Here is a 26,426-nt window from a genome sequence, read left to right as displayed (position 1 = left end):
ACAGAGCTGCCTCCCTTATGGTAGCTACATGTAATCTATTGTAGTGGGCGTACATAGACAGTATTCACTGCAGTGTAATTATAGACACTTTTTTACAGAAATTAAATCAATTGTTGCCAAAAGTCTTGGATAATTTATCTGATGAAATGATTGAGATATACATCAAGCATACCTTCAGCACTTAGAAACAATGCGTATTAAGCACTTTATAAATGTTATTATTATTATTTGAAAGAAAAAGAATGACCAGATGAAACTAAGTTTTAAAATTGGATCATCATGGCGAGCATCACAGGCTCAGTTTCGCAAAGCCAGCCATTGTTATGACTGTAGGTTCAAACATGATAGATGGCGCTGTCCGTATCAAGGCCGAGCGCTAGCCAGTGAGACGTGTTGTTTTTTCTAAAAAAAAAAAAAAAAAGAGAATGTGATAAAATGGTTGCGCTGCACCCTGGTTTACCGGATAATTATCCTGTCTATAAAGTTTGTTATATGAATGTGGTTGCAGGTAGACTATATTGGACAAAGTATGTAATCAAAGTGATTATGCGAAAGAATTTTGAGTTTAGATTGAAATCTCAATTCTACATGTACTAGATTGAAAAAAAAAAATCTTAGCAAGTGTGAGTCTGGATAATAGAGAGATCCGGATAAGGGGAGGCCGGACTGTATCTTAAAATGATTCTTCTTCTTCAATCCCATCAAATAAATACAGATGTATAATAAAGAACAGCTGAAATATTTGAGTTGACCACTTTCATGTAATTTCCTATCATTTTTGGTAATTACCAAACCTATATGGTATTTCAAACCTTCCCAATTACTTTAAAGCAGGTTTGTGTAACCTCAACTTATTGTAACCTAGTGCTAATTTAGAGGAGAAAATATCACTTTCCAGTCATTGGAAGTTATATCCTCTGCAAGATGTATTTCCATTGTCCTTTCCAAGTCTTGATATCATAGTTGATGTGCCTTTTCTTCCTGTAGAAAGAAAAAAAAAGGATAAAGGTTGAAATTGAATAATAATTATCAATACTCATACTACACCATAAGACCCAAAGTGCTGATAATGAATTAATGAAATGGAATCATACAATGTTTAAAACTACAAACTACAAATAGAGATGGATATTTCATACTTTTCTGAAAATTGCTAGTGATGGAGAAGTGGTGTTCATTCTACTTACAATGTACACTGTCAAGGGGGAAGGGGGGAGGTCAAGAATTATAAAAAATAGATGATTTTTTATACATACTCTGAGTAGGGTGGATAGCTTGGAAAGTGCTTCACTGTAAGATGGTGTGAGAGCTTCAAGATGATTGGATGATACTGTGTGTCGTTGGATGCCATCCTTCCCAGCATTCCTCAGCATGTGTTTAAATTCGTTGACCTTTAGGATAAATTACATGAGTGAAAGCAACATTGTATGTGATGATTGTGATGATAAATCATGTTGCTGTGGCAATGATTTTTCTCAAAACAGAGAAAACTCATCAGTCAGACCGCAGGTCCCTATGCTAATGAGCAAAATGGCCACATTCATCCAAATCATATCGTGGCTGAATCCTCTTCCTTAAAAAATCTTGTGATTCGTGAGATTTTCTTTCTCTAAGAATTTACCTGTTTGAACCTCAAGTTAAATGAAATATTATTGCACCATCAGATAGAGTAAATGTTATTCTTTCATATTGGTCATTTATCTTGTACACAATATTTTGATAAATAAGTAAATTTCTGGCCTGAAAAACTCAAAACTGAATTTTCTTCCTCTGTTTTGTTTTGCAAATTGTGTAAAACTTTTTATTTTGAGCCTCAATGATATATATCAACATAAAGCTGAACTTCTGTACTTTCTCACAATGCCAATCTTGATATGCGGCACCTATCGGGTCAAGATCACACTTTTCCCACCAAGGTACAAGACGAGATTTCTGAAATTTTGTACTTGCATGAAATCCAGAGTTCTGATTGGCTGGATAAGGTTCACAGAACAACAGGCGCAGGGTATTTGAGGAGATTACCACATGGTAAGTGTGACCTTCCTGTGAACCCAGGCACCGTTGGAATTTGCCATTGTGTGGTCTCTTTGACCAATCAGAGTGCAGTATTCTTGTTTTCAAGCTGCTTTATGTACTTGGCCAATGAAGTGTGATCTTGACCCGATTAAACCAATTCTTATTTTGAAACCTATACCATTTTAAAGCATACATATTCAGCTTTATCATGATCTAAAAATCATTTGGGCTCAAATAAAAATAAAGTGTGAAAATAGCAGTTTTGTCAGGTGAAAATAATTATTTTGTAGCATATTTTAGATCAACATTTTAACCTAAATTACAAAATCTTTGAACAAATTCAAACACATGACCTGAAAGAATGATTTTTCTTCTTTACAATGATACAAAATTCATGAAACTCGATGCAGAATTAGAGCAGCAATGACCGAATGAAAAGAGGCATTTTGGTCCGCATCAAGCTCATTAAATATGCAAAACATGAATATCATGAATATCACTTGGATGAAAGAAGCCACTTTCTTGGGACCTGCCATCTGACTGTCATTGTCATAAACCAAATGATGCTGCTAATATGACTATCATCACCATCAGCATAATAATCGCCATCATCGTCACCACCATCATCATCATCACCATCTTCATCATCACTATCATCTTCTTCATCATCATCATCACCATGCAACCATAACTTACTTCCTTTTTCCTGACAAATGAGAAGGCAGTGCCCCCTCTTCCAGCCCTAGCTGTTCGTCCAACCCTGTGTATGTATGTCTTAAGGTGAGGTGGCAGATCATATGAGATTACACATCTAACATTCTCAATGTCCATTCCTCGAGCCATTGCATCAGAACAGATCAGGCTGAAATGATTTAATAATGAATCATTTTTGTACAGTGCAAAATACATAGGCAAAATTGCATTCTCTAAGCGCTTTTTGTAAGTGGAGACGGAGTGGAGAACACTGGGTTCCTAATTGTTCCTCTTTTCCTGTATTCCTGGGTTGGTATTCTGGAACACTGTCATAACTTTTGTCATAAATTTTGTCATTTCTCTCCGAGATGTGACACCGCTATGATTGTCACAAATTGGTATTCTGAACATTGTCTTTTCCCTGTCATATCTTTCAAAGTTCCCGCCCATCTTTTCGAAAGCAAACCAATCAAAATCATTGTTAGTTCACAGTGGGAGCCCTTCTAGCCAATAGGAAGGCCCCGTGACAGGTAGGGCATATCCCCAATACAGTTGCTGGCATCGCGCAACTACGCGAATATTGATGTGCTCAATTACAATGAGAGACAGGGAACTGTGAAGGATTTTAGACAAGTAGAGAAAGAAGGAAAACAGAGAAAAAAAAGGAATTTATATGTAAGGCCTAACTAATTGTTAGGCCCTACATATGAAAAAATAAATTTGAAAATTGTCACGGATGATGAGTGAAACTAATACCATAATCTAATCTAAACAATATATGCTTGACATTCAGTCGGCAGGGTATCGGGATACTTGGTGATATAAGTTATGACAAAATTTATGACTGCTACCCCCCTGTCATGTCATAACTTTTGTCATATCTTTTGCTTGTATAAAAGGATTACATGCATTTAAAGCCGCGTATCTTTCGTGCATGCTAAAGACGAAATTTATGACAATGTTTGTGACAAAAGTAATGACATCCACCAGAATACCAATTTTGTCATATCTCTGAGAAAAGATAAATGGAGAAAAGACAATGTTCAGAATATCGCCCCTGGGTTCTAGAAATGCAGAGTTTTAGTCCAAAGAATATATTTGATAAGCTGGAAGATGAGTAAGAGGACATATATTTTATTTTTCAGACTTTGCATGTTAGACTGAAAGTCTAGTATAATGAAATTCATTATTAAATGTAGGTGTAGATAGGCTTTACTAAGCAAATAATTATCACCTGAAATTAAGAGGTGATTAAAGGATTTAGATTCCGCATCAAGAACCACTATAAACAAAGAAACCGATATCAATACATCTCTAAGAAGAATTTTGATTAAAAAAATTCAAGGTTTCCTTTGAAAAAAAAAAGCCCCATTATGCTTTTTTAAAGCTAAATTACAGTAGCTGCAGTTAGACACTGATTTCGTGAGAAAGTCTGTAAAACCGAGGTTAAGTAATACTATATCATCGTCGATCTATATCTGGTACAGATACATAAACTGCACTTTGTGAGATCATAAAATCTGAGCTGAATAACAATCACATTTAAGATTGCCAACACAGATAGGGACATGTGGGACAGAGTATATTATATTGCTGGAATAAAGACCTGACGGAAGTGCCCAAATCCGCGCTTAATTTGCTTATTTCTCAGCAATTACACAATTTCTTCCAGAATTCTTTGGCACATATTTCTTATTCATATAAACAGACACTTGGGTGGTCATTATATTGGATTCTGTAAAAAGTCATTTTGAGATCGTTACCACAACTGGCATTTATCTTTAAATGTAATGCATATGCAATCTGTGCACAAGTATCCAAAATCTTGCTCCTGTAAGATTTAATGTGACATCACAGTGGAATTTTACTATAACTACAAAACAAATGAGGGGCAACGCACTTTTATTTTGTGCAAAGTTTCACTGCTGGCACATATGTACACTGGGCGCGCAAATCTAGATCTTGCACGATTGTCACTGCAGGTGATGGAACAAAGAAATTGAGTGGCAATGACCTCTTCATTTTGTGTGTATTCAAACTAATTCATAACACATTATAACCCTCTGGACAAAAGTTTCATCACTGTGAGTGATGATTGATGGGAAAACTATCCTTTATCACATGACTGATTTCTGACCAATCCTATAGCAACATTCTGCGGGATATAATGATACTTACATCTGTATTTTACCAGCTTTGAATTGTTTGAGGATGTTTTGTCTTTGAGCTTGACTGAGATTAGATGAGAATTCTGCTACATCAACACCACCCATCAACTTCAAGAGAAGATATAACCTGAAAAAAATAATTAATATAATTCTTTTCTTCTTCCATCACAAAGCATAGTCAATCCTCTACCTTCTAAATATTTGTATCATCAATATCCCAACCTCCAAGCTGTACTAAACCCAATGATGCAGGTAAAGGTAAAACTGTCAACCGATGTCCAAGATACAACATTGAAATATCGCTGTACTTGTTTAGGGGTTCAATTCAGGGAATACTTGCCAAGAGTATCGTCTTGTTTCCAATTAAGGATAGGGTTTCACATGCCAATACTTGTTTAAGGGAGCATTTTCAGAATATAGAAAATACGTGTTTAGGGTGCTTTTTAAGATCTCATGGTCGCGCATGATATCCATTCGTGAATGGAAGTGCCCCCCCCCCAGATCTGTCTCCAAACTACCCCCCCCCCTCACAAATCATCCATGATCTCTATTGCTGAGTCTTTTATTACATCCAAGTTCAAGCAAACCACAAAGTGAGATACAGTCCTAAAAAAACAAAGAGGGTTAGAATGCCTAAATCAGTGGGGCAGTAAAGTCAACAGAAATTACTCTCAAGAAGTTGACATGAGGTTTCTTGTTCATTTACTATGTTGATTTAACACTAATAATCCCGGGTATTTTAGTCTCCCTACTTTCTGAACGAGGGGGGCGGGCTGGGGTGTTTTAGATATCAGTTGTAGATGTCATAGTCTCAAAAACACTAATGATGAAAGAAAAGGACAAAATATAAGTGGTTGCATAGCTACATTTTAAAGATGTATTGTCACATTATTTTCTATGAATTCTAATAATTAAATATGATAAAGCGCAATGCCCCGATGTTATAAGGTTAAAGAGTGCACCTATTTTCAGAAATATCTAAATGACATACAATGCTCACCTATGAGTTGTCTGAACACTATTTGTGAAACAGAGTACTTGCTTGAAGTAAAGATTGATGAGGAAATGCTTCAGAACCAATGGCTTCTCACCCGCTGTACACTGGACATAGTATTCCTAGTATATCAATTAAAAAATTAAACAGTTTTACTTAAGGTAATAATTTCACAAGACAAAAAAAGAAAATTGAACATTACACAACAAGCCTGCAACTAGATGACAATAAACTTTAAACCACACTGCAGGAATGATATCAAGTTTATCATTGATATATGAATGTTGATTTCAATAATTCACTTCCTTATAACAACATCAATACAGTTTACTATCACTTATACACTACTCAACAAGCCTAGGACCAGAATAAGATGTCGATTCAGCTTGGGGTGTGCTCCATTTTGATTTTTCAACAACACAATAATGATTCAAAACACAAAATTTTACAAAAAAGAGAAATAAAAATAAACAAAGGGTGTTGTCAAGGTCTTCCATTCTCAGTCATAAAACTGAACATCTTTCTGATCAAAATTTGCAGAAAATTTTCAAGATGGAAAAGGTAAGCTCTTAAGAACAATCAGCATCAAGAATGTAACAAAATACGATACTGAACACAATTAAGTTCCCAAGAATGACTGTGTTCGCAGTGGAACCCTACACAAGGTTGCGCCAGAGTTGACCTTGTGATGAGAGCGGAGAATTCAACGGCGATCAGCTTCGTGTTTTAGATCATGAACGGTGCACTGCTGGCGCGTTTGTGTTCTGTGTTTTGTAATTGCATTTTGAATCATGATTCATGTTGCTGTTTACACTTGAAAATCAAAATTAAACACACACTTATAATACTTTTTAAAAGTTTGTAGGTCAATAAAAATTTAGTTGTAGTTATCCTCTATTCAGACTGAAACTAAAATCTTTACAAAAAATGAAGATTGGTCCCTATTTCAGTCTTTATATTTTGACATTTGTATATTTTACATCTGATTTTGATAAAAATTTCCTTGGGGGTGCTGCGAGTATTATTCTCCATAGGCAGCACACCAAGGTATTCTGGAAGATGTGTAAATATGTAACCAAAATGACCTTCATTTCGTAGTGAAACTTTTTTTTTCTTGATTTCAAAATTTCTCGGGCATGATTGGATCTCCATTTTGTAGAGAAAACCTTTTTTCTTTTTTTTTTTGCTTTTCAAATTGACTTCAGCGCCCCAACTCAAAAAATCCTTCCAAGGGACCTGGAAATACAAATGTCACAAGGAAATTCTCAAATGTTTCATGAAAATGTTCATATGGAATTTTTTACAAAGTATCAGAGAAAGTGTAAACGACATCTAAAACTCTAGCATAAAAAATAGCTTTTTAGAACTTTCTGGTAACAACTGTGCTGTGGGTATTCAAGTTGTAAATATGATACAGTATTTGGTAAAATATCTATGCAAGCAAATCCTCTAGGCAATGTAGAAATACATACCGATAAACCAACAGGAGTTGTATACTTTCCAACAAAGTCACTTCTTCCTTCATCTATATCCTCTCCTTCCTCATCTAATCTATCCTTCTCTCTATCCAGATTCAATCCTGATGTGGGTGTGGCCTTACTACTGGTTGCCGTGGTGATAAGATGAGGTTGGAATAATCTTAGCTGTGTTAATTTCTCAGGGTTCTGAGAGAGAGTAGCTGAGAAAAGCAGCTTTTGAAGCTGTATAAAAAAACATTAATGACTGGATTTTAAAATGTTTTTCTACAGAATACAAAGTAAAATGATAAAATGGTGATAAAATCAAATGGTTGACTGAATCCTATCACATAACTTGTCAATAGGTTAGATTAGGAAAATCTGCTAATGACTGGTACCCATAACTAGTTCTTTTGACTGTTAATGGTTTTTGAATAACAAGGATCCCCAATATGATACTCATTATTTTGCTTGGACACTAGACTTATTACAAACGCTGAAAGTAGGAAAGTTCTTTGTAGATGGTATGAAGTAAAAAGAGCTCTCAGCCAGTGTAGCTGAATATATTCATATAAAAGCTGTGACTGTTGCGATGGGTAAGAATTTTAACAATACCATACTTCATCCTGCTACTACTCAAACCATCGCTACTCAAGCAATATTCAGCTCATCTCATCTGGTTTAGTCCTTTCCAGGACATTTATCACTTTCTTTCTGCCTGTATTTCCTTCCCTTCTTCACATTACGCATGGTTAACCATAACCCTTCTCCACATTATAAACTCCACCATGTATAACCTACAAAGATCATCTAATACCAGACTAATGACAAAAAGTTATGACTTTTTAAAAGTTGTAAAAAGATTTAATCACTATACTTATATAGACTTCAAATTGGCTGTATTAATATAGTCATATCATAGTGATGTAAGGTAGGGACTACTCTTCCATTTACTCCAATACACAAAGTTGCTATTATCACTTTAGAAATTATAATTGAACTCCTTTCAGAAGGACATAAGACAATATGTAGTCCATTTTTACATTTTGATTACTGCCCCAGGGGAATATGTATGTACGATTAAAAAGCAAAAAATATATGGTTCTTTCATGTGTACGGATCAAGTCGATTTTCTCTCAAGATTTAAAACTTGTCAAGCCTTAATTTACTGTACGAGCAAGATACTCTGTGGTACTTACCGGTAGTTGATATGCTGATGACCTGAAGGGGGAAAAAAGAGAATAGCAAAAGGACAAATTAAAACATGAAAGCTTCAACAATTGTGTTCAGCAAAATGCTGAACACTCCTCGACTAGTCAAACCTTTTATGATTATTTTTTCAGAGATTGGTGAAGAAATTAAATAAGGATATGAATTTTAAAAAATATTGTCACCAAAGACTTTGTAAATGAACCAATAAAGAAACAAACTTCTTTATTAAAGGGGAATCCAACCTTGGCCATAAAATGTTATGTTGGGAAGGAGAAAAATAAATTAAACAGAATGGTGAAAGTTTGAAAGAAATTGGCCAAGCAGTAAGAAAGTTATAGCTACTTTAAAATTGAAATCACTAATACTATGTAGATTCCAAATTGGCAACTGGGTAATTAAATTATGACAAGGGGCAAGGACAACTTTCCCATAGGCCATGTACTTTATTATCAGGGATTTGTGGTTTTCTCCTAAGTACCCATTCCCCCAGGGCAGTAATCTAAATATAACCCAGGTAGTATATTGTTTTATGTCCTCATGAAAGAAAAATATAATTTGAAATAAAACTTTTGGGAAAAATGACATTTTAGCCATAATATGTATTGGAGTCCATGGAAGAGTAGTCCTTGCCTTACATCACTATGATATCACATATGCGGCCAATTTGAAGTCTCCATGGGTAAAGTGATCACCAATATTTACAACTTTTAAAAATTCATAACTTTCTTGTTGTTTGTCCAATATTGTTCAAACCTTCACCTATCAACTTGTCTGATTTTTCTTTTTCTTATAAAAACAAGTTTTTATTTGGGTTGGATTCCCCTTTAATATCAAAATCACATACCGGTAATGTAATATACAAAACATTTAGTCCTTAAACTGGTTATGTTACATAATGACACATGAGCATGATCGGTTAAGGGTTCGCATTGAGGTGAAAATTTTTTTTTAAGGTACTTTTATCAAATTTGCTTTTAAAATGATCTTTGATATCTCAGGTTTCAAAAAACTAAGTTTCATGAAGATTGATGATTCCGAAAGTACCGGAATAGTCCATTTTATTCATGGGGGTGCTGCTACCTCTCATCACGGACGGACATTTCTACTCAAATTAAATTCACTCTAGTTTTATTGTTTTTAAAGTTACTCTAATTTGGTTTGGATGTTCTTGCACTCTGAACATTTCTCTATTATCAGACATAATATAGTAGAACAAAAATATTGGGAACTAATTTTTTTTGGTAGGTGTTAACATTTCCATTTTGAAATTTCCGTCCGTGATGGAAAAAAAGATGAAAAGTTTTTTTATTCTTTATTAGAGTAGAAATAAAAAATAAAAAGGTTTAGAGGTATCTCTCTAAACACTGTACATTATTTTATTTGAACATGGCTAAAATCCATACATTTTATCCATATCATAAACTCAGTCAAAAATGATCACGGACGGACATTAATTTGATCACGGACGGACAAAGTTAATTCACTCAAATTCATTTCACTCTAGTTTTATTGTTTTCAAAGTTACTCCAATTTTTTTTAATGGTCTTGCACTCTGAACATTAATCTATCATCAAACATAAATTAGTAGGAAAAAAATATGGAAGTAAACTTTCCTTGTAGATGTTAACATTTCCGTCCGTCCGTGATGAAATTAATGTCCGTCCGTGATCATTTTTATTAGGATAATGTCTATGGATTCAGCTTTTTATTCTTTATCAGAATAGAAACAGAAATAAAAGTGTGTAGAAGTATTTCACTGGACACTGTTCATCATTTTATTTGAACATAGCTAAAATCCATACATTTTATGCATACAATAAATCAATCAAAAATGATCACGGACGGACATTAATTTCATCATGGACGGAATAGTGAAATACTTGTGGAAAGATTCATATGCAAATGAGAAACTTTGCTGAGCAGATTATGAGTTTAATTTTAGCTTCTAATTGCAGTGAAAAATGGCTCTGAGAATTATTCAGAACTCAAATGGAATAAGCCTACAACTCTTCACAATTTTTTGTGATATCTTTGTTTGGCCGTTATTGGGGCTATATTGTTGTCAGGAAAATTGTTAAGCATTATTGGAATGCAGATAGAGTTGAAAAGCTACATGTACATGTATATGCCAAAAAAGCGGGAAACAAAGTATGGCAAGAACACGTCCAAAGCTGTAGATTTCATCAATTCAAGCTTGCAGAAAGTGATGGAGAAGAAGTAGAATGCAATGCATAATCTGATAAGCAGAAAAATCAATTTTTCCATGTACAAACTTATGGATTCACAATGCTTCTAACAGAACATAGGTTTGTGAAAATTACATGAATACCTTTTTTCGAAGTCCATTTTGGAGCTAATTTTAAGCAAATCGCTTATCTGGTAAACTGTGAAAATGCATAAAGCTTGCACTGCAGTGTTTAGAAGTTAAGCTTTGGATTTGAATATCAATTTCAATTTTGGATTCGGTCAGGGCCTAAATACATGAGGGCTGTTGATGTTATGGGGTGTCTCCGCTTTAATGCAAAAGATGGATTTAAAGAGAGCCCCTGACAAGTGTTGATCCAACAAACAAGCATAAGGATCAGTGACCTGTTAATCTTTTAGATTTAGTTTTTGGACCTTAAAAAACATCTTTGCTCTTGGAAAATTAATGCCTAAAATCATCATGATCATAAAAATACTTGTATCAACATGATCAATAATCAACTAGCTGTTGATTTTGAACCTACTTGTATTCTACACTTTAAAAAGACAATAGGGGAAGGCGGGGTAAGTTGTGACACTTTTTGCATTTTGCACGTTAGAATTGATATGACTAGTAATATTGTAGAAATAAGTACCTTACCTTTAAATTTGATTCTTGGGAAATATTTTTCACCTATATATAACTTTCTACCCCCACGCTGAATGTCATTGTGACCTTTGAAAAAAAGGATGTCAAATTGCTCAACTTGCCCCATCTGTGGGGTAAGTTGTGCCATCGTCTGGGGTAAGTTGAGCCACAAAAACTATGTAAAAAATGTATGCGGGAAGAACCAGGATGTCAATTTTTCATTTAAAGTCTTTTCACTTGCTAATTCTCTATGAATACTAACATCTTCTAAAAGTAAAAGGACTGTCATGTGAATTTGCTCCTTTCTGCCTGCATATCAATGGCTTTTTACGTTTTTTATTTTTTTTTGTTATACATGTACATCACTTATTCTTTACGTTCGATTTTGACAAGAAATGTGTTAAGAGCAATCGTATGTCTAGATTATACTGTGCGTCTAGCATAGAAATCAAGTTGCTACATCTTAAATCAAGTTGCAGCAACTTGATTGTGCAACTAATACTGTTTAATATTATTAAAATATGTACAAATCATCAAAACAATTGCATTTGTTTACCAAAAAAAGTACTAAGAACTTTTTACAGAGTACTTCCATTGTATTTTAATTGTGTCCGTCCGTGATGTCCGTCCATGATGTCCGTCCGTGATGGAAAATATTTGCAATTCTCTCGGAAGTTTGATATTGGTTAAGAATTCAATATGCTGAACATAGAAGCTAACATACCCGAGTGTTAGGTGCATTAACAATAATTGGTCCATGTAAAGCTGTTTAGATAGAAACAATAAAAATGTACAAAAATTCTAAAAACCACATTTCTATCTTGTCCGTCCGTGATATGGCACATTTAGTGGATACCTGTGTTTGTAGGTAACCATGGCAACAAACTTTTTCAATCATTCAGCATACTATGTCCTACCCTTCACTATAAAACACAAAGGAACCTTGTTCATCTTATTCCTAATTTGTTACAAGCCTTCAAAACTTTCAAAATCTATCAAATGTCCGTCCGTGATGAACCGATCATGCTCACATTGCAAATAAAAAGAGTTACCTCCTGACTGTCAATGGACCAGGCCGTTGTCTAATTGAAGTGAATGATGGTGGGGCTATTCCATTATCAGACTGAGGGGTGTAAGCTGATTTTTCAACTTGAGCAATCCAATCTTGTGAGATATGTTCCATTAACCGATCTGCTTCATCAATCACCTTTAGATATCAAAATATGCAGTCATCAATATTTCTCCACAATACAAGGTAATATATGTGATAATAAATAGTGGTGATGGGAGGGGATAGATGGAGAACCTACAAACAATGAAATTACATGTGGAGGTTATTGGTCTTTTCTATATTGTTTTTACAAATAATTAATCAATTGACTAAAAAGAGTCTTTAATTTCCATAACCATTAGAAAAGAACAATCTGGTTCCAGTAGGCAATGAGTTAACTGGAGGGAGGGGGGAGGGGCTCCAAAGCTCACTTCTTAATGCTTTACACAAGCTTTAATTGCAAAACAAATTTGCTACATGAAACGACTTTCTTCAAGAATGTACCACCCATATTTTTAGATCAAATTCAAGACACAAGTGCATGCAATTTTAATTTTGAAGTTATGCTTAATCAAATAAACACCCTGGACCCAAATGGTTTAAAAATCATTTAGTGTAAAATCATGATACAAGTTTTTTAAAGTGAAAATTCATCAATGGATGATTATATCACATAGTTTCCCCCTACTTTTATATGTATAGTGCACTGGGTTCTTAACGTGCAAAGGTGTTGACTCTCCTCTACACGGGGCCTCCATTTAACATCCTATCCGAGGAACGGAGTGTTTTCCATTGTAACATAGCCTGCATCTGTGAAACATGGGAGAGACGTTTACACACAACGCACTGGCTTCAGTCATCCGCCCGGGGTGGACTTGAACCCATGATCTTTGGGTCAACAGGCAGACACGTTACCGACTGAGCCAACAACGCTCTCAATGAAGGAGAGGAAGGGGTACTAACCAGAAAGCGAAGATGATGAAGATTGAATCCAACAGTCTTACAGAGATTATCAACAAGTCTTCCAGGTGTTGCTATGACGATATCAGCAAGGGAATGAAATTCTCCATCACTAAAAATGAACCAAACATACTGAAACATAGAACAGAGTTCAAGACTTCAACTCTCACCTTCAAAGGTAAATATGTTTAATCCTTATTGTTACAGTCTAAAATAAATGCTTTAAAATACAAAATAAATTGGCTGGAAAAAAGGAAATCATCCGATAGGCATTAGCCATAAAGGTATGTTGATTTAGTCTGCTCTTATCTTCAATTGACAGGGAGCAGAACAAAAATTTAAAATAGGTTATTATGTGACCAGATAGTACAACCAGATACCATTATATTGCTTATTTTTGTTTATCACTTTCTTAAAATGGGCAGACATGGTTTTAATAACATACATGACCTTAATATTTACTAGTCAGTTTTTAGTGCAATAAAAGTAAATGGTCCATAGTTGAAACAGTACTTTAATAATTCACTGACTCCCTACAATGCTGGGTACAGAGCAGATTCAATAAATCTCAATGTTCTCTAATAGGGTAGTGAGTTATAGAGTGCTGAAGAGTAGTGAAAGACTACATGAAAGTTTTACATTTATTTCTATTATTCATGCCTACGTTGGGTTTGTATTTGTATTTGAAATGTTGAATATTTTTTATTTATGGTTGTGTATGTTCCAGTCAAGGCTAGATTTGTGTTTAGAGATAATAAAATAATACATTGAATCTAATAATTGACATACATCTCTTTTACAAGTCCACTCTGTTCCTGAGAGAATTTCTTAATTCCTCCAATCAGAACAGGTCTAAGGGGTGTGGCCTTGCAGAGCGAGCTGACAATCTTATAAACCTGGGTGGCAAGGTCACGTGTTGGGAGAACGATGAGAGCTCGCACTTGACAAACTACTCTATCAATCAGAGCCTACATTAGAGAGAAGATTAGAAAATATCAGTGCTGAACAAGTTACCTACTAACGTGAGAAAATAACTTCTTTTTTCCCTAAACCTGTAGAATTAATTGTAAGTTTACTTTATGTTCTGATATAGACAGTTCATCTGTGTGACACAAACAAATGAAAATATATAAGGCCAAACATACATGTAATTAATCATTAATTGGATTTATTTTCCCCCTGACCCCAATGGCATAGTTTGATGGTCTAGCAAGCTTCTTTGCAAATGATTCAAATTATAATAATAATAATAATGAAACGTTTTTGTAGAGTGCAAAATACATAAGCAAAGTTGCATGTCTCTAAGCGCTTTTTACAAAAGGAGTGGAGATGGGGGGAGAACACTGGGTTCTTACATTAATTGTTTACAAAATGGTGAATACATGTGTTTTCAAGCTATTTCTAAACTTTTCGTATGGTTGTATATTTCTAAGATATTCTGGCAGATTATTCCATAAAATAGCAGCTGCATGTGAAACTGATCATTCCCCATATGACTTTGTCACAGTATGTGACAAATAGCACATGTATAAAAGCATAGACGAGACAAATTATTAGAAAAATAAATTGCACAGTGGTTCCAAAGTGTTATCATTAGTTTAATATTTTACAAAGTTTTGCCATTTACCTAACGTCTTACCAGTAGGAGTTGAGAATGTTTGATCATGTACATTTAGCATGGCTAACATGAATAAAGGTAGTCCCACAAGGATCTTACTACTCACCTGTATTATAGGAATAGCATATGCAAGCGTCTTACCGCTACCAGTAGGGGCTGATATACAGAGATCACTAGGTCTATAACCAGCATGACCGGTATGTATTCCATATTGAAGAGACTTTAGTAGAATAGGAATTACATGCTGCTGAACTGTGTACAGATACATTTTTAAAAAGAACAAAATATAATAATTATAAAAGTGATACATGTAACTTTGACACAAACATGCTTGGTCTCTTACAAATTCATCTAATAAAGAAATACATGTAATTCTGGCCTAATATTTTGTCTACTACAAACTTACCATTTTGTCTTAATTCCACTTAGTCTACTAGCCAGTTCATGTAATACTTTTTGGCAGACTGACCTAGACATGCTTGGGAAATTTCTCATCTGCTATTAATTAGACAAAATGGTATTTTGGATCAAATGATACATAAACTTTTATCAGTACATCTTACAAATTACGAGTGCTATGTAGACATAGAATCCTAACTACAAGTTCAAACTTGAACGCTTGAATGAAATAGATTGGACCATAATAATTTTGCTATCAAGTGATTGTACATTTTGACAAGTCAATGGCTGTTACATTTAAGGTTCAGTCATAAAATAATAGATCAAACATTTTATTGAGTCGTACCCATTATATTGCTTCTTTTTAAAACGTAGAAATGCACAATCAGTCTAAGCTTAAAGTATTATATAGCAGGGCCTTCGCATGTAATATATCCAAGAATCATTTGTCATTCTGTTCTTATGTTTGTGATTGTAAAAGTGCTTTAATACACAACATTCAATAAAAAGATACATGTAAAGAACAAACAAGTGGAATGCCTCTGGCCGTCTCACCTGCATCACGTGGTTCAATAAAGCAGCAGTGCTGACTTTGCATACTACTCTAACTCGCACAAGATGTTCAGTGATACATGGTTACTCTTATGTCCTCTTTTTATGAACTAGACCAATAAACTTACAGAGATATGATGGTTATTCAACAAAAAACCCCAACATGGCCAAAGTTCATTGACCTTACATGACCTGTGACCTTGATCATGTGACCTGAAACACGCACAGGATGTTCAGTGATACTTGATTACTCTAATGTCCAAGTTTAATGAACTAGACCAATAAACTTTCAAAGTTATGATGGTAATTCAACAGATACCCCCGATTCGGCCAAAGTTCATTGACCCTAAATGACCTTTGACCTTAATCATGAGACCTGAAACTTGCACAAAATGTTCAGTGATGCTTGATTACTATTATGTCCAAGTTTCATGAATCAGATCCATAAACTTTCAAAGTTATGATGGGAATTAAACAGATATCCCCAATTCGGCCAAAGTTCATTGACCCTAAATGACCTTTGACCTTGATCATGAGACCTGAAACTTGCACAAAATGTTCAGTGATGCTTGATTACTATTATGTCCAAGTTTCATGAATCAGATCCATAAACTTTCAAAGTTATGATGGGAATTCAACAGATATCCCCAATTCGGCCAAAGTTCATTGACCCTAAATGACCTTTGACCTTGGTCATGTGACATGAAACTCATGCAGGATGTTCAGTAATACTTGATTAACCTTATGGCCAAGTTTTATTAACTAGGTCCATATACTTTCTAAGTTATGATGTCATTTCAAAAACTTAACCTCAGGTTAAGATTTGATGTTGACGCCGCCGCCGTCGCCGTCGGAAAAGTGGCGCCTATAGTCTCACTTTGCTTCGCAGGTGAGACAAAAAAAGAAAGAAGGGAGGGAGGGAAAGAAAGAAAGAAAGAAAGAAAGAGAAATAATAGAAATAAATAACTGTTCTAACAAGAGTTGTTCAGGTTACTGTCATAATGTCTTTTGCAACATTAAGCTTGTATTTTTGCTGAACAAATCTTACAATCACTGTTGAGCAACATAGTTGATTATTGAATTAATTTTATTAATTCATCACTGATTTTACCTGGAAAGAGCTTATCCACTCCCATCTCTGTCAATGCTGTGACTAGTCTCTCATCCAGACCTTTGATTGAAGTGACTGATTGTAAATCATTTGTCAGACTTTGTTTGATAATAGAAGGTCTAGCCAACCAATCAGGTAGAGCCTCATAAACCTGTTCAATGAAATGTAATCAACCAATCACAGACATCCTTATAAACCTATTGTATTGTTTATCAACCAATTAGATAAGTCAGCATATTCATGTTGGCCCTCAAAGATATGAATACAAATCTAAGTACACTATTTCTTAAAGTATCATGTATTATATACCTCATATAGTAAAAGTGTTATCACAGATTGGTCAAAACTGCATCATGTGATGCGGTGCTATTCCGTCTATCATCATCTTAGTGGTTTGACTTACTTTCAATGTTTTCCATCAAACCCTCTGGATAGTGTATGTACTTGTAACCACTGAGGGAGGGGCCACAAGTTGTGTTGCTATGCGCCGCAACACGTGCATCTACATCTAGCTGTTTTGAGCTATAAAAACTGGCTATGCACGCTGCTGCTGCTTGTTCATGTATGCGTATACAACGGCGCAATGGCCATGTGGATGTATCATGCAACAGTTTCCAAGACCAGCAGCAGAACTAGCAGCTCATTTAAAATTACAAAGTGATTGAGCAATTATATCAGATTAGAGATTATATGATTAATGATAAAATATGGACTGCTATGTATGTCATCACTCCCTCCGTGCTTCTCATACCAGCCCGTCTATCACTCTTCGGCCAAGGCATCGGGGCGATAGAACAAGTGGAATGCCTCTGGCCGTCTCACCTGCATCATGCAGTTCAATATAGCAGCAGTGCTGACTTTGAAAACTACTCTAACTCGCACAAGATGTTCAGTGATACATGGTTACTCTTTATGTCCACTTTTTATGAACTAGACCAATAAACTTACAGAGATATGATGGTTATTCAACAAAAAACCCCAACATGGCCAAAGTTCATTGACCTTACATGACCTTTGACCTTGATCATGTGACCTGAAACTCGCACAGGATGTTCAGTGGTACTTGATTACTCTTATGTACAAGTTTCATGAATCAGATCCATAAACTTTCAAAGTTATGATGGTAATTCAACAGATACACCTAATTCGGCCAAAGTTCATTGACCTTTGACCTTGGTCATGTGACCTGAAATGTGCACAGGATGTTCAGTGATACTTGATTACTCTAATGTCCAAGTTTAACGAACTAGACCAATAAACTTTCAAAGTTATGATGGTAATTCAACAGATACCCCCGATTCGGCCAAAGTTCATTGACCCTAAATGACCTTTGACCTTAATCATGAGACCTGAAACTTGCACAAAATGTTCAGTGATGCTTGATTACTATTATGTCTAAGTCTCATGAATCAGATCCATAAACTTTCAAAGTTATGATGGGAATTCAACATTCGGCCAAAGTTCATTGACCCTAAATGACCTTTGACCTTGGTCATGTGACGTGAAACTCATGCAGGATGTTCAGTGATACTTGATTAACCTTATGTCCAAGTTTCATGAACTAGGTCCATATATCTTCTAAGTTATGATGACATTTCAAAAACTTAACCTCAGGAAAAGCGGCACCTATAGTCTCACTATGCTATGCAGGTGAGACAAAAACAGAGATATGATCATTCAGATATTTTCATTGTCCATTATGCAATCAGGTACAATTGGAAAATCAATTTGTTTGCACAAAATATTTTAGAATGTTATATGATACACATAAAGATTACATGATACATAGTAACATTATCTATCAAAGACAGTCATCCTCATGTACAGTCAATAATTGTATACTATCACAATTGTGGGATTCAAAGCCACCACAAAAATCATAACAATGATATTATCCATTTGGTCAATAAGGAAAAGAAAAACTTTTTAGAATCAAATCAAATATAGCAAACAATTTAACCAATATGCTTTTTTACATTTCTTTTCTTTTAAGATTGTTCTTATAATCCCTGTAAATTATGCCTATATAGCTTTTTTATGTCACGTCAAAATTGGCGAAACAGACTCCAGACTGATCAATTCTAAATACAATACTTTTAAACTTCTAAGTGGGTGCATCGTGGTCTAATGGTTCTGACTCTTGCCTTTCAAACAGAGGGTCGTGGGATCGAATCCTGGCCATAGCGTGTATTTCTTTAGCAAGAAATTTATCCACACTGTGCTGCACTCGACCCAGGTGAGGTGAATGGGTACCCGGCAGGATTAATTACTTGCATGCACTAAGTGCCAGTGATGGTAGCTCGAGCTAAAGCCGGGGTAATAATAGCAAGCGCTTTGTTCATTTGACTGTAACATTAAATTCTATGTAGGTTTAATGTGATAGACTGAGAGTGGTAAAAGAGATTGAGAATGTCAGTGTTACCTTTTTCTTGTGTTTCCTTTCAAAGTCACCGAGTACTACAAAATCATGATGTTCCTCTATTGCCTCTATCGCTCCTTCGATCATACTTCCATCATCTACTTCTTCATCATCCTTTGTAACAACTTCCATTTGTTTGTTCTCTTCATCTTCATCAGAAGTTTGATTTTCATCTTTCTTTTTGATTTCCTTTAACCTCTTTTTCTTTTTCAAGGATTTCAATGTTTCTTTCTTTCCCTTAATATGTGATGGAGAAAAAGCCTGTATTTCTCTATCTTCTTCTTTTCCTTCATCTGTAAGTCTTGCATTCTCTGATGTTTCATTGATGTCCTCCTCCTCCTCTTTTTTGTTCTCAGCGTCATGTTTCCTTTTCCCTTTCTTCTTTTTTGTTTTCTCTGAAGCCTTTCCATCATGGAGGAATGTTTTCTTTGGGATAACCATTGCATTGTTTGTAATCTCCATGGAAATAACATCATCATCCTTCCCATCATTCTTTTCACTTTCCTGTCCCACATCCCCTGTTGATACCTCACCTTGTCCATTCCTCCCACAGTCCTTTTCTATAAAAGATCTCCTCTTCTTCTTCCTTTGTACACCAGAATCTGTGCTCGGGGTTAGTTCATCTTTCTCTGTTCTCCTTTGTGTTTGACCTTTGACTTTTGACCTCTTAGAGGGAGGAGTTTCCTTACTAGGCGTCTGTTTTCTTTGTTCCTCTCTTTCCTTAGCCTTGGCATTAATCTTATCAAGAATACTTGACTTTGAACTTTGACCCAACTCCAATGGCGATTCCCCTAAATATCTGGATCGTGTCGGAAAAGAAGAAAATTTTGAAAAAGGTTACTTAGATAAAAAGATAATCAAAATCAGATTTTTCTTTGTGAAATTTCTGACCAAATATAAGAAATAACACAAGAACAATTCACAGATCCTTAAATTGTAAATGTAAGACAAATGACTCATCAACAGTGTATCATAGGGAATCTTTTTGCTTTACAAATTCGAATGGCATTTTAGTTCATAAGAGAAAAGCTCTCAACTAAGTAATGTATAATCCTATGTAAAAATATGCTATACAAGACTTAATGCATGGCAGTCTTTTAAGAATGTGGAGCAAATTGTGATGCGATACCAGGAAAATTATTCCCAGTATCAGCTACATACAGTGGTCAGGCCCAACACACACTAGACAAATTCTGATCACAGCTCATCATGATAAATATTGTTTCCATTTGCTAATAATTTCAAATGTAGTTTTTGAACATACCTCCCTGCAAAGAAGAGTTGTCTTTAATTTAAAACTTATTGTGAAATTTGTCATTATATATTGACACTGTGATATTTGTCAATGTTATACTTGTATCACATCATTTTCAACCAATTTATGAAATATTGATGGCAACATTCCTAAATTTGCTGTCTTGTCCAAACAATAGACCTGCCAGATCAGTCTACAAATTAAAACCTTGTTCAGTTAAGCATTGAAAGTTCACACTCTAAAAAATCTTTTTTGTAGAAATTGAAGTTACAAAAAGATTCAATTACATTCATAATTTTTCTTTCATAAGGATTATTCTCTCGCCAGTTATTACAATTGTAATGTTCACTATAGTCAGTCTAGTTTCAGAGCTTAACAGTGGTAATTTTGGCAATATTCTTCTTATGCCATTGAGATTATTGGTGGAAAATTGCCATTTACTTTTTTTCTAATGAGAAAAGTACTTTAAAGTTCTTTAGACCTGGCAAACTTTTCAGATATCACTGAATCTAATGCATGAAGCAAATCCTGGACCGTTAAAGGAACTGAAGATCTTGCATCCAGAATAGAGAAACTTTTAGGACTTTGGGCCTAGATTTTCAGAATGAATAGATCTAGTGTAAATAATAGATCTACATCATTTACCAAATAACATTAGAAACTGCACAATAGGGTTGCTCACCCTGACAAAAATTCTATTGTAAAAAGAGCAACAACAAAAATAATAGAAAAAACATTGGTGAAGGTTTGAGCAAAATCCAACATGGATTGAAAAGGTGATTAGAATTTTTGTTTTCATTATTTATAATTGTGGCATCATATGTGAGCAGCCTCATCACCGCTGCTCCCCACGCGACTGTAATAAACAAAAAATCAATGAAATGTCATTTTCTAAAAATTGGAAATGGCTTTAATTAGTACCTTCATGTGAGAAGAGCTAGATTATAAATATTAACATACAAATCCGCCCATGAAAGAATATTTTTGTCATCATTAATAACAAATTGAAATTTATACATTTAACTCTTAGTCGTAGCTCTATAATGACATCACAAATAAAAATTCTCATAACTTTCTTATTACCACATTTAACTTGGTAGTCGTAGATCTCTCTATAATTCATAGAGCTACAGCCTACAACTACGAGTTAAATGAGGTAATAAGAAAGTTATGAGAATTTTTTTGGTGATGTCATTAATAAGAAAGTTATGAGAATTTTGATTTGTGGTGTTATTATAGTATGACATCACAAATCAAAATTCTTATTACCCCAATACCGGTAGGCCTAAGGGCAATTCCATGTTACACAATTTAGGCACCTTTTTTATTGTAATTGCCATTTTTTGCTTACTGTGGGGTTTGACAATCTCTCTTTTCTGCACAAGGTTTATGATAACTTAATACACCTTGGTATATTGTCATAATTTAATTTGACAATTCTATCCAGAAAATATAGGCAGGCAAAAATAGTCACGTTACATTTTTGGACCACATAAGTCAAGAACATGACTTTGTTCAAAGTGTCCTTAATTAGTGGGTTTATGATTTTTATAACTGGCATAGAGGTTCACAAATTATGTAGATGGTCAGAATTTTTTAAACATTTCACATTTTTGACAAATTTACCAAAATTAGCATTACTCACGTATTCATTGTCATGCTCCTGACCATGAATCTTCGGTGTATATTTTGATGTAATTAACTATTAAAATTATTTTAGGCATAAAATGGAAGTTTTGTTAACCTCTTTTGTCAAGAATTAATGTATAGCCCATTTCATATGGCTTGACATCAACATTTAAGCAAAATTACCAATACCACACGTACACATACTATGTCAATTTTAGTTATAATACATGCATTTTGTAAGTGATGTGGAGTGAAAAATATTCTCCTTTAAAGAGAAATTCCAGTAGTTGCAGTAAACACTGATTTCATGAGAAAGTCTGTAAAACCAGGCTTATTTGTCGGTATATCATCGAGGATCTAGATGGTAGGCCTACAGTTACATTAACTGAACTTTGTGAAATCTTGAAATCTACGCTGAAAAATGTTCAGACTGACGATCCCCAACAAGGATTAGCGCACGTGGGACAGTGTATAATCATTGCTTTGAATGTCGGGCCCGACACTCTACCCGAATCCTGTGTTTATTTGCTGATTTCTCAGCAATTACGCAATTTCTTCCAAAATCCTTTGGCACATACATTTTATTTATAAAAACAGACACTTTGGTGGTCATTTCATTACATTGGATTCTGTACGAACTCATTTTGATATCGTTACCAGAACTAGCATTTACCTTTTATTTTCTATTCTCTTCAAAATTAAATTCCTTTCAAGTTTCTCTGAATCACTGACTCAGGACACTTGTTCACTGCTACCATCCTGCCTGTGGAGGATCTACAGGTAGGACTATGGTATGCCAACGCTGTATATAGCACACACTTTAAAAAATCAATTAAAATATCACTTTTGTGACCAAAATTACTAATTTCCATACAGTTGCAATTTATTTTTTATTAATAACTTGGGAACAATTTTTGCATTCATTAGAGCGCTCAAAATCTTGAATTTGGGGCATATTTTTGTGTACATCCTCTATTGGTAGAAAGTAATATGGCAAGAAAATTTTCATTTTTCTATCTCTATTCTTAAAGGACAAGTCCACCCCAACAAAAACTTGATTTGAATAAAAAAAGAAAAATTCAACAAGCATAACACTGAAAATTTCATCAAAATCGGATGTTAGATAAGAAAGTTATGACATTTCAAAGTTTCACTTCATTTCACAAAAACAGTTATTTGTTATATGAACGAGCCAGCTACATCCAAATGAAAGAGTCGATGATGTCATTCACTCACTATTTCTTTTGTTTTTTATTGTTTGAAATATGAAATATTTTGATTTTCTCATCATTGTCATGTGAAATGAAGTTTCATTCCTCCCTGAACACGTGGAATTCCATTATTTTAACATTTTGTGCTTCAGGCAAGGAGGTCCCAATCGTCAAATTCTTAAAATTTGAAATATTGTATAATTCAAACAATAAAAAAAAAAAAAATAGTGAGTGACATCAGGGTCATTCCATGCCAATTCACCCAATGAAAGTGCAATTTTGAACCCGACCCTCTCGGAATTCGTTGTAAATTGGTATACATAAAATTCACCATGGCCCAAGCACAAAACAAAAAAAATTAGTCAAATCGGTTTATCGGTTCTCGCGCTACAGCCCGCCCATTTCTCCTTGTTTTGACAAAAATGGGCGTGACCTTTAACTTTCAATGGCCATTGCGTCGTAACGTGTTGACCAATTTTCACGAAACTGGTATCATTTAATAGGAAATTCAGAGAGGAATCCAAAACATGCATCAAATAATGCATTGGAGCGATTTATAAGGTCGTGACCCTTGACCTTTACTTTGACCTTGAATTTGACCCCCGGACAAATAATTTTTTTACTTGATTTTCGTGTATGTTAATTATTTGTATGATATTGACAAAATATGTTAAAACCAATGATGATATTTTATTCCTTCACCTTTAAAAACTCTTCCAAAGATATCATGAAATTTCACTCTAGTCCCACATACTGATATTCATGTTAGTAAAGTGTTCACCAGTAACATGATTTCTTCCAATCTTTAAGTCACAGTATGCAAACACATGATAAGAAATTAAGCTCATCAGTTCACAAATGAAACATTAAACATTTATGCTCATGAATAGGTATCTGTTTAGGCATTTTATGTTCAGCAATATGTATCATATATATATATATATATTATGGGAGCCTTAAATAAGCATATACAGTGTACTCAACAATTTGATGATAAAAGTAAACACTTTACTAACAAGAATATAAATACATATATATATATATATATATATATATATATATATGATATATATTGCTGAGCATCAAAATGCCTAAACAGATACCTATTCATGAGCATAAATGTTTAATGTCTCATTTGTGAACTGATGAGCTTAATTTCTTTTAATGTGTTTGCATACTGTGACTTAAGATTAGAAGAAATCATGTAACTTTTGAACACTTTACTAACATGAATATCAGTACGTGGGACTAGAGTGAAATTTCATGGTAGCTTTGGAAGAGTTTTTCGAGGTGAAGAAATAAAATATCATCATTGGTTTTAACATACTTTGTCAATATCATACAAATAATTAACATACACGAAAATCAAGTAAAAAAATTATTTGTCCGGGGGTCAAAGTAAAGGTCAAGTGTCATTACCTTATAAATCGCTCCAAGACATTATTTGATGCATGTTTTGGATTCCTCTCTGAATTTCCTATTAAATGGTACCAGTTTCGTGAAAATTGGTCAACACGTTACGACGCAATGGCCATCGAAAGTTGAAGGTCACGCCCATTTTTGTCAAAACAAGGAGAAAAGGGCGGGCCATAGCGCGAGAACCGACCGACCGATTTGACTAATTTTTTTTGTTTTGTGCTTGGGCCATGGTGAATTTTATGTGTACCAATTTACAACGAATTCTGAGACGGTCGGGTGCAACCACTGGGTGAATCCAGATGGAATGACCCTCCATCAACTCTCTCATTTGGATGTAACTGGCTCGTTCATATAAATGTTGTGTTAAAAATAAGCGAAACTTTGAAATGTCATAACTTTCTTATTTTACATCCGATTTTGATGAAATCTTCAGCATTGTGCTTGTCTGATTTTTCTCTGTTGATTCAAATCAACATTTTTCTGAGGTGGACTTGACCTTTAATTAAGAAAAACATAATTTAAAGGATTAAATTCACATAAGGGCCAATTTATATGATTAATAGCTGTAATGAAAACTGACAGTGTAAGAAAATCAAGCATTTGTTCTATATAAAAAGAGAAAATAAGCCAAACATTGCCACCCTTATTTTACCACACATGGAGATGCAACCGAGAACAAGGTTATATCATAACCTTGTTTATTGGATGAGTGACTCAAGATCGAGAGACACTTGAATTTTAATTAGGCCTATTTAGTCTGTTTGAAGATTTCAATAATCGTTACGTAACATTAACTGGCAGAATGAGTATTAAAAAAATATTCTCCATCTACAACTACAAGTACATGATCTCGACTTCACACCACATTTATGTGCAATCAGATCCCAAGTAATCATCCACTTCCAACCTCAAACATGAGCTTACAATCATGTGAATACAATGTGTGGCTATTTTTATTTCTTTTCTGTATTCTTCTCTAAAAATCTGACTTGGGCCGGGGATAAACGCTCGATTTTTTACACTTTCTATTATTTTAACATTAGCATGGTTAGTTAAGTAAAGAAGGATACAAGAGAAAAAATGCACAAAATTATCATAGATCGTACTGTGTACCACTCAGTGTGACCTCTAGCTCCCTGACCCTGGATTAAAGTTTTTAAATGCGAGTCACACTGCACACTCAAACAGAAAAGAAGAACACGTGTTTTTACATACACTCGACAGTCTGCAGTCGATGTCATTGTGCATAAAATGAAAAAAACAGGCCTATACTTTGGTTCGTGTAATCATTGGAACTTACTCACCTATTCACTGTAAATAACGCCATTATACTCAGCTCAACATATGAATGAGATCAAAAATTCGATGAAAATACTTGTTACTTCTCAACCAAAGGCGCAGCCATCTTGTTTATGACGTCTATTACTTT

At 34.5% G+C, this 26,426-nt stretch overlaps 1 protein-coding gene across 1 annotated transcript; it reads right to left on the bottom strand.

Moving 5' to 3' along the window:
* Positions 1-625: 625 nt before the first annotated feature.
* On the bottom strand, positions 626-26,424 carry LOC121417533 (ATP-dependent RNA helicase DDX51-like). Its single transcript, XM_041611258.1, has 14 exons — positions 26,302-26,424; positions 19,487-20,282; positions 17,065-17,215; positions 15,109-15,254; positions 14,174-14,352; positions 13,388-13,496; positions 12,426-12,580; positions 8,528-8,549; positions 7,344-7,571; positions 5,878-5,993; positions 4,888-5,004; positions 2,713-2,878; positions 1,257-1,391; positions 626-981 (listed from the first exon to the last, which is right to left on the bottom strand). The coding sequence occupies exons 1-14, from the start codon at positions 26,322-26,324 to the stop codon at positions 958-960; spliced, it is 2,367 nt and encodes a 788-aa protein (XP_041467192.1). The 5' UTR covers positions 26,325-26,424; the 3' UTR covers positions 626-957.
* Positions 26,425-26,426: the final 2 nt, after the last annotated feature.

This window comes from Lytechinus variegatus, chromosome 6, assembly GCF_018143015.1.
Source record: "Lytechinus variegatus isolate NC3 chromosome 6, Lvar_3.0, whole genome shotgun sequence".
NCBI lineage: Eukaryota > Metazoa > Echinodermata > Echinoidea > Temnopleuroida > Toxopneustidae > Lytechinus > Lytechinus variegatus.
The sequence above is the reverse complement of the archived record's forward strand: the minus strand, read 5'-3'. Positions and strand labels throughout refer to the sequence as shown.

Bases quoted from the DNA above. Each gene is read 5' to 3' on its own strand.
- LOC121417533 (XM_041611258.1), bottom strand. From the start codon at position 26,324: ATGGCGTTATTTACAGTGAATAG. The intron at 12,581-13,387 runs GTTAGTACCCCT...TGATATCTAAAG, and splicing joins TTCATCATCTTCGCTTTCTG to GTGATTGATGAAGCAGATCG. The intron at 2,879-4,887 runs GTAAGTATCATT...AAATCATTTCAG, and splicing joins AAAGCTGGTAAAATACAGAT to CCTGATCTGTTCTGATGCAA.